At 52.1% G+C, this 8,994-nt stretch overlaps 1 protein-coding gene across 1 annotated transcript; it reads right to left on the reverse strand.

The window, feature by feature from the left end:
• Positions 1-907: 907 nt before the first annotated feature.
• LOC102913796 (class II histocompatibility antigen, M beta 1 chain) lies at positions 908-8,693 on the reverse strand. Its single transcript, XM_006997044.4, has 6 exons — positions 8,069-8,693; positions 5,368-5,649; positions 3,693-3,977; positions 1,777-1,893; positions 1,583-1,618; positions 908-1,253 (listed from the first exon to the last, which is right to left on the reverse strand). Exons 1-6 carry the CDS (start codon positions 8,121-8,123, stop codon positions 1,243-1,245), a joined length of 786 nt encoding a protein of 261 aa, XP_006997106.1. The 5' UTR covers positions 8,124-8,693; the 3' UTR covers positions 908-1,242.
• Between the last annotated feature and the right edge of the window lie 301 nt (positions 8,694-8,994).

An 8,994-nucleotide genomic window follows, 5' to 3' on the forward strand; every position in this document is an offset into this window, starting at 1 on the left:
CATTGCTGTGGATGGACGTTTTGCTTGCAAATATGTCTGTGCGTTGAACCCAAGTCCTCTGGAAGAGCAGCCGGTGCTCTTAGCTACGTTTCTTTTTTTCACTGGCAGCTCACTTTCCAACTCTAATTCCAAAAGCAATCCCACAGACCAACTTTCTACACCTGGCTGCGTCTCCACTGGAAAACGGACGCCACCAGGCAGTCCCCTCTCCTCTAAAGATGCAATCGCCCTTCCCTAATCGTCCTTCCCTATCCACACCATGGAAGAAACAACCTGAGCACCGGCAGGAACAGCAAAGGCCACTACTGTGGGCTCAGGGAATGCGAGGCACATTCTTGGCTCTTTACAGGTATGAACTCATTTACCCCTCATAAGATCACCTACAGGCTGACAAGGTGCATCAGTGAGTGAAGGCACCTGCTGCCAGGCCAACGACCTGAGTTCAACCCCTAGAACCCACACAGTGGGAGAAGAGAACCCACTCCTGCAAATAGTCCTCTGACTCTAGATGCATGCAGTGGCAAGTGCCCTTGCATGAGCACATATGTACACACACATGCACACACACTCACATGCACACACACACTCACACACAATTACATGCACACAAACTCACATGCATGCACACTTACATGCACACACACACATACACATGCACGCACACAAAGTAAATAAAATGCAGTTTCAAAAGGCCTCTTATGAGCCTAGCTGTTACCCTCCCCCCAACACGGTAACTATCTCACTGCACTTAATTTCTTCTTACGAATTACAATTTCAAAAGCTGCCTCCAGTTGTTCCATGCAGACGGGAAATGGGGAGGTGCCACTGGCTACGTCACAGGAGAGGGTCACCTCCAGCCACGCCCTGCCGCAGTCCCTCCTCCAAAGCCACGGGACAAACGAGGAAGGCCAGTAATTCCACCGGTTTATTTCTTAGACATGATCACCTACAACACACCACCCTCTGTGATGGAGTGGGGCCTTCCGGAGGGCCTTGAACCCCCTCTTCTGAGGGGCCTTGAACCCCCTCTTCTGGAGGGTCTTGAACCCCCTCTTCTGGAGGGCCTTGATTCCCTCCTCAGAAGGCAGCCTGGGACTATGACTTGATTATGAATACCCCAAACTGCTAATATTTACATGGGGAAGAGCAGAGGAAATTATGACACAAGAAAGCGAGGTGTCCTGAAGATGTGGGGGGCCACGGAGGCATCCTCAAGAATCGGAATCTCCTCAGTTCTGCCCTCTAGTGCCGCCCTGCAGACAATAGGAATCAGTGAGAGGTGACGATCCCACAGACCCAACATTCATCTGTGTGACCACCCGATGCCAGAACCCTTCAGACTCTGATGATGCAGATACCCGGCTACCAATGCTGAAGACAAAGGAGCCACCTCCAGCCGCTCCCCATGGGTACTCCGTGGGGCTCAGAGAAGGAGCTCAGGCTTCTTCCCTTCCCAGAATCATCACAGCCCGAGTGCTGTCTTGGTTAAATCACCCCCTTCGTTAAATGGCCCTTACTGTGAGCACCATAACACCCCACCCCTTTTGAGGACCCGTGAGCCACAGACCAACAGGAATGTTACCTTCTGGGTAAGTGGATCCAGGGAGAGGGATGTAGCCTAGAAGAGGAAGACACAGATTAGGCCGGTCCTTGTGGATGCAAGAATCTAGCATTCCTCGGGTCTTTACAACAGAAGAAGTGAGAATGAGAAAATTGATCACAAAGAGAGAAGCTGAAGGAGGAGGAGGGCTGGGGAGCACTCCGGGGATCACTCACTGGAGACGCGAGACTTCCGCCAATGGAACAAACCAAGACAGAAGATGATGAAGCCCAGGCCTAGGGTGGCTGCAGACACCGAAACCTTCACCGTCTGGATGGGGGACAGCCCAGCTGCTGCAAAGTAATGGGAAGTTCTCAGAACTAATGTCTACAGCTTAGTCCCGGGCAGCTCAGTTCACCTCAGCGTACACCTCCGAGGCCGAAGGTCTTTATCCCAGCCCAAAGGGTCTGCTACACACCAACGCACTCCCAAGAAAATGGCTTTTTTCACCACACCACCCACTTCTGGAATGACCCTGGGGAAACTGTGTTGCCAGAGTTACCACCCAGTTTCTGCGCCGCCCCCCCCCACCCTCCCCAGCCTCCTCCCCTCCCCAGGTGGGGACTCTCAAGGCATCTCTGTGGTTTCGCCACTCCCAGGGCACCTCCCTCCCCGGCAGCCAGGTAGTGCTCATTCCCATGGTAGTGATGACGTCCATCTATGCTCTGAGCAGCTTCCTGTTAAAATGTCTCCTTTCTTTCCAGGCCTCCAAGGTTACGTGGTATGAGTCCCCCCACATCCACATTGTCCATGTCTCCCTCCACCCCACCCTACAGCCCTTTGCCATCCCGCTTGCCAGAGATGTTCCTGTTCTGGACTATACCCCACCTGGATCCCTACCCCAACATCAGAAGAGCAGCACCCCATCACCAAAGGAACTCCTTGCGTGCCCTACAAAGGAGACCGACCCTGGAAAGCTCAAGGGCCTGTGTGCTCCACTCCCCTCCTGTTTCCCATCGGTGCTGCTGGTTTTGTGTCAACTTGACACGGGCCAGAGTCATTTGAGAGATGGGAACCTCAGGTGAGAAAATGCCTCCAGAAGACCAGGCTGTAGGCAAGCCTGTAAGGCATTTTCTTAATTAGCAATGGATGGGGGAGGGCCCAGCCCATTGTAGGTGGTGCCATCCCTGGGCTGATGGTCCTGGGTTCTACAAAAAACACAGGCTAAGCAAGCCACGATGAGCAAGCCAGTAAGCAGCTCCCCTCCACGGCCTCTGCATCAGCTCCTGCCTCCAGGTTCCTGCCCTGCTTGAGTTCCTGTCCCGGCTTCCTTCAAGGATGGACCAATGTGAGCCAAATAAACCCTTTCCTCCCCAGCTTGCTTTTGGTCATGGTGCTTCATCACAGCAACAGTCACCCTTAACCAGGACCCCATCGCCTCCCAGGGATCAGCATCGCCTCCCATGGACTAGAACCAGCAGCAGACACGCACTCCCCGCAGGGAAAGCCTGGCCTCCGCAGCCAGACTGGACCCCTCCTCTGGGCTTTTCCTCGCCGCCCTCACCCTTCCTTGTTCTTCCCCTCGTCTTTCCAATAATCTCTGCATCGGTATGTACCCCCTCATTGCCTTTAAGTACCCCCAGCCCTAGGGTACAAACAGGGGCAATGAGTTCTTTATCAATTAGCCCCTTCACTGAAGTATCTACCAGCCATGGCTTTATCATCTTCTTAGGCTTGAAAAGATGCCCAAATTCAGCACAGCCCTATACTGAAAGAAAATCCCTTCTTCTTCAGGCTTTATTATTTTTTCAATTCCCAGTCCTGGCCTGACATGACGGATGAATATTGGGAAAACTAAAACAGCAAATTCCAGAGCTTTGTTTCCAGAAATGTTATCAAATCTACATTCTTTTGGAGGAGACAATCAGCCTCCTCTCTCTCTCCCTCAAACAGATGAAAGGATCCACGCCACCACTGCCAAGCAATGGCTGACCCCTGTACTCCTTTAGTCCAGAGCCTAACTCTGCTTGCAAACCCTCAGACGTCCCATCCCAGCATGCCCTTCTCTACCAGGCATCCATCCGTGTCTTACTCGGCCCAAATAGCGATGTCCCTTTCCCAACCACCAATGTCCCAGTTCCCATACACTTACTCCAGTCCTGACGGACTGGCTCGGGGGTCCCACTGTGCTGTACCACACAGGTGTAGATGTCCCCGTAGGACGGGGTTAAGGCCAGGTAGGAGACGGTCTGGTATGTCCAGTCTCCGTTGGACTGGGCAGCCCTCTCTTTGATGTTGTGAGGCGTGACAAGTTGCCCATTCTTCATCCACGTGATGACCACGTCCGCCGGATAGAAGCCCCATACGTAGCAGGCCAGCATCACGGGCTCCCTCGTGTTAAAGGGGGCAGTTTGGGCTACTCGAACAGACGGTGGTTCTACATGGGAGAAACAGTTCCTTACGGTTCGAAGGAAGTCCCATTTCATCCCTTCAGAGATTTCTCCAGCCACCCAGTGAAAGAGGAAACAGAACGCGCTCCCGCCTCGCTGGATTTCTCTCACTCTCTCGTCACCTCCTCCTTTCTCCTCCAAAGCCATGTTTGACCACGATTGGTAGATGCTGTCTGGGCTACGAGCTGTCCAGACAGTCTCTGTGTATCTCGCCCGACCACAGGCTTGTGTGTTTTCTGAGATGGGGTCTCATATAGCCCAGGCTGGCCTCACACTCACTATGTAGCCAGGGATAGTCCTAACTCCTGGTCTCCTGCCTCCCCACAAGAGCCGGTACCACAGGCCTGTAGCAGCGTGCCCGGTGATGGGGTGAAGATGGCTGTCTTCTGCCAGTTTATCCTCCCGAGTGAGTCCCCTACTTGCCTTTATCAGAGTGTTTTTTTAGCAATATTTTAAGAGAAAATCCAAGAAATTATGTTAAAATACAGGCTCCCTCGGCTTCACCCAAGGTATTGTCTCCCTGTCTAGCGTAGTACCCAGGGCTTTCGGCCAAGTAATGATGAAAAGGTGGCCATCTTATGACATAGTATTCTGACCTATGGAGATCGTCAAAGTTTACTTATACAAAGTGTAAGCCATTCTCGTGAGCTGTTCTCAATGGAAAGGATTCGGGGAAGAAGAGAGGCAGCATTGGAATCCCTGGAACACCGCCAGATGTCCCCACTCCTGCACCCATTCCAAATATGGAACAACAAAATCTGAGCCAAAGAACCAGGCACAAGCCAGGCTGGAGACCCAGGCCTGTAATCCCAGCTAACTGGGAGGCTGAAGCAGAAGAGTTCAAGTTCAAGGCCAGCTTGGGCAACTTAAGGAGACCCTGCCTCGGAACAAACAGGAGAAAGGGGGCCAGAACATAACAGCGGTAGAATGCTTGCCGGGCATCTGCAAGGCCCTAAGTTCAATCCCCAGTAGTGGGAAAAGGTCTTTAACTGGAATAAATAAAAATAAGAGACTCTAAGGTGTTGGGAAAGTCACTGGGGGTTTTCTGACTCGGATCTATACCCTGCCGTGCTGTGGCTCCTGTGTCTGGGTCCCACTCAGTCCCTTCTCTTCACACCTTCCATCCTCCATCTTCTGTTCCGTCTCCATTCATCACACTGTTCCCCTCGGTGTCCAGCCTCCCTCTTCCTACACTCCAGGTCCACACACTGTTTCTTCCTGCTCAGGAATCAACCCCTCTGATGCTCAAGAATCTGCTTGTCCTCTGCCCCCCTGGCTGTGCTTCCCAGCTGCCCCTCACCCTCCACCCTCCCCACCCTCCCCATCCTCTGCCCTCCTGGCTGTGCCTCCCGGCCGCCCCTCAGCCCCTCTACTCACTCGATCTGTGGGTCAATGCATCCCAGAAGGGCTGTGTGTGCACAGCACAATCCCGAAGCCCGTTTTCCAAGCGCTTGAGCAGGCTCTCATCTTGGTTGAGGTATTTTGAAATGCCTTCAGCAAAGCCATGCAGCACCCCAAATTCACAGGGGGCTATTTGTTTTGCCTCTGGGTCCCAGCAGGCCAGCAGATCTTTGTTGAAGGAAACACAGTATGTGAAGTCTTTCGGAACCCCATTGTCATCCAGCAGGCAGGTGCTTTCCACATGAGCCACGAAGCCACCTGGAAGAGCCAGGAAAGAGAAGACACGTCAGTGTCTGCTTGTTTCGTGGCACCATTACGAATACAGTCTCTGCCCTTAGATACTAGCACAAAGTTCCAAGAACCCGTATAACTGCTTGAGGTGGTGGGCGTAAGGGGTAGATGCATTTTCTGTCCTAACACCTGGTCTTTAGCTTGTTCCCTGACAGAGCTCTGAATCCCTGGGGACTGGGTGACCTCAGGGTCTTTGTTCTAATGAGATCAATCTTGGTGGAACCCTGGGGTGGGGCCTGGCATTGGAAAGACGGAGCCATGATGGGAAGCCTGAGACTTACATCCCCGTCCTTGTGGAGCAGCAGGGTGAGGACTGGAGACCGGGTTAAAAATAAATCCTGTCTATATGGTGCAGCCCAAAGCCCAAATTGTGGGGTTCTGACACCTTCCCAGCTGGGAGACATACCCATATGCTGGAAGGGGGCATACCCCACCTCCATGGAGGCAGAAAGCTACTGCACCTGGGGTCTGTCTGGACTTCCTCCTATGAGACCCCCTGCTTTGTTCTTTAAAATGTTCCTCGTGGGGCTGCAGATGCGGCTGAGTGGTTGAGAGCATGTTCTGCTCTTGCAGAGGACCAGGGTTCTGACTGGAGCACCCACAGGCAGCGGTTCACTGTAACCCCAGTTCCAGGGAGTCTGATGCCCTTCTGGGCTCCTCGGGCACTACATGAATGTGGCGCACATGCAGATAAGCAGGCGCACACACACATACACACACAGACAAACTCGTGCAATAAATGAACAATAGTAAACAATTTGCATAGATTGTATGCCCTCTCTATTACCCAAACCAAGGGGCTCTGGCTCAGCCACGCTGGACAGAAGCTGTGGGTCATCCTGAGCTTACGGGTTAAGTTTATCATCTGACACAGGGACTGTCTCTCTCTGTGGGGCTGAGCCTCTGGCCGACCGGCCTGTGTTAACTTCTGTGAGAGTCAGCACTGAATTGGACTGTAGGATGTCTATCCAGTCCAGGAGAATTGGGGTGGGGGCACCCATCAGTCACAAGAGTGTTAAATTGTTGGGCTGGTTTTTGCTGTTGTTTGTTTCTTCTGCATTGAGCAGAGAACCCAAGCCTCGGTTGCAGCCAGACTGGCAGAGATTTCCCACCTCAGGCTTCATCTGCTGACCACACTGCCACTCTGGGGGCTCTGACAGCCTCAGTGAAGGGGAGATGGCAGCAACAGAGACATTTTTAGATCCTTTCCTCTAATTTTCAACCTGATACTTGAGTATTTGGGTTTTTTTTTTTTAAAGATTTATTTATTTCATTTTATGTATGAGTGTTTTGCCCACATATGTGTCTCTGCACCACATTTGAGCCTGGTGCCATCAAAAGCCAGAAAAGGGGCACCAGGTCTCCTGAAACTGGAGTCACCAATGGCCATGAACCTCCATATGAGTGCTGGGAATTGAACCTGGGCCCTCTGTGAGAACAGCCTGTTCTCTTAATCTCTGAGTCACCTCTCCAGGCCCTGAAATTTAAATTTGGCCATTGTTTTTCATCAGCAGTGGTCTTAAGTTTCACAATACATTTAAATGACTCAGTTTACCAGGCTTTCTTGACACAACAACAGCAAAAAGAAAAAAAAAAAAAAACAGAAAAGGCGTGTTAAAGTCAATCTCACTTTTCTACCAGAGTAATACGGTACAACGTGATTAACTTTCACACCCATCAGAGGCATCCAGTTTGGGAATGAGCTGGAGATTCATGTGCACAAAGCTGAAAACAGCACTGGTTCCTCTGTACGTGAGACTGAGTGAGAGGAGAGAGCACCCGAGATCCCTGCATGGTCAGCCTGGCTGTCCACCCCAAACACAGAGGCTCGGAGCAGCATGCCATTCACAGGGAGATAAAGGGTCAAGCAAGTGTGGTGGGCATACTGGTAATCCCAGCACCGAGGCAGGAGGATTGCCATGAGTTCAAGGCTAGTCTGGCTAGACAGTGTGACTCTCTCCAATGAAAGACAGACAGACAGACAGACAAGGGGGAAAGGAGAGAGAAGGAAATGGAGTCAAGAAAAAGAGTCAGCCTTGCTCTGTGCTGGAAATATCCTTGACTTTTGACTCCGTACAAATCTCCAGAGCATTTAATACAGGCCGGCACCATGCTAGGAACCAGGGTGCAGGGGTACCCAGTCCATTCCTACGTCCCAGCAGGGACATCCGTTACAGGACCTACTAAACTGGCTCATTGTTAAAACTGCTGTAAGTACAGTCCAGAGTGCTGGACTGTGCCATGGTGGGGGCTGGCTCGTCCGGAGCACTCACACCTGCTGGAAAAAAGAGCGTGTTTTACCCCAAACAGGAGCAGGAGGGGGGAGTTCCAGCAGGGGAGGGAGGAGGGTTCCAGAAGAGGGGGGGTCTGAGAGGGGATTCCTTACCTGCTCCCACACAGCCCAGGCTGAGGCCCAGCAGCAGCGGCAGGAGTCTATCCATGTTCCACTCTCCGGAGGTGCGGGAAGGTCAGGCTCCTGGGCCGGATCTCGCAGGGGCCTCGAGGCCTCTCCTGCCCCAGCCTGGACAAACGTCTCCACACACTGAGGAAAACGTAGTGCCTGTTGCTCAGGTCCCCTGTTTCTTGCTGCAGACGTGGCTCCAGGTTACTCAGACCCCCCTTAGATCCTCAATTTACATCTAACTCGACCAAATTCTGGGTCCCGAAGGGAAAGTTGTCAGATTAGCTGGGTAGGTGTGTCGGACCAATCGCTGAGTGTCTCAGCCTAGCATCATCAGTTACTAGGTAAACCTCATTGCGCCCTAGGCTTAGAGGACAGGATTGTAGGTGGTTGCCTGAGGTCTGTGGGGGTAGTGGCAGAAGCATTCCCAGGATATGCAGGCCTGGCCTGCCCAATGGGTTAACTTTCTCCTCTCATGCCTTTCCAAAAGACCACTTCTAGGCCGGGGGCGTTGAGGGCACATGCCTTTAAGCCCAGCACTCCGGAGGCAGAGCCTGGCGGATCTCTGTGAGTTCGAGGCCAGCGCTACCAAGTGAGTTCCAGGAAAGGCGCAAAGCTACACAGAGAAACCCTGTCTCGAAAAACAAACAAACAAAAAAGACCACTGCTAGACAACCTTCTCAAGATGGTCTCTGGATTATGAAGTCCTAGAATAGTGAGATGTGGTACTCCTACTGTTCTCCTGGAAAAGACACTGTCTACTAAACACACTGTGTGTGTGTGCACATGTGCACACATGTTTCTGTATGTGGGTACTTGTGTGTCTACAGGCATGCATACACATGTGTGCAAATGTATATGAAGGCCACAGGAAGATCTCTCACCTGCTAGGTTGTTGCTGTTGTTTAAGA

Source organism: Peromyscus maniculatus, chromosome 21 (genome assembly GCF_049852395.1).
Source record: "Peromyscus maniculatus bairdii isolate BWxNUB_F1_BW_parent chromosome 21, HU_Pman_BW_mat_3.1, whole genome shotgun sequence".
NCBI lineage: Eukaryota > Metazoa > Chordata > Mammalia > Rodentia > Cricetidae > Peromyscus > Peromyscus maniculatus.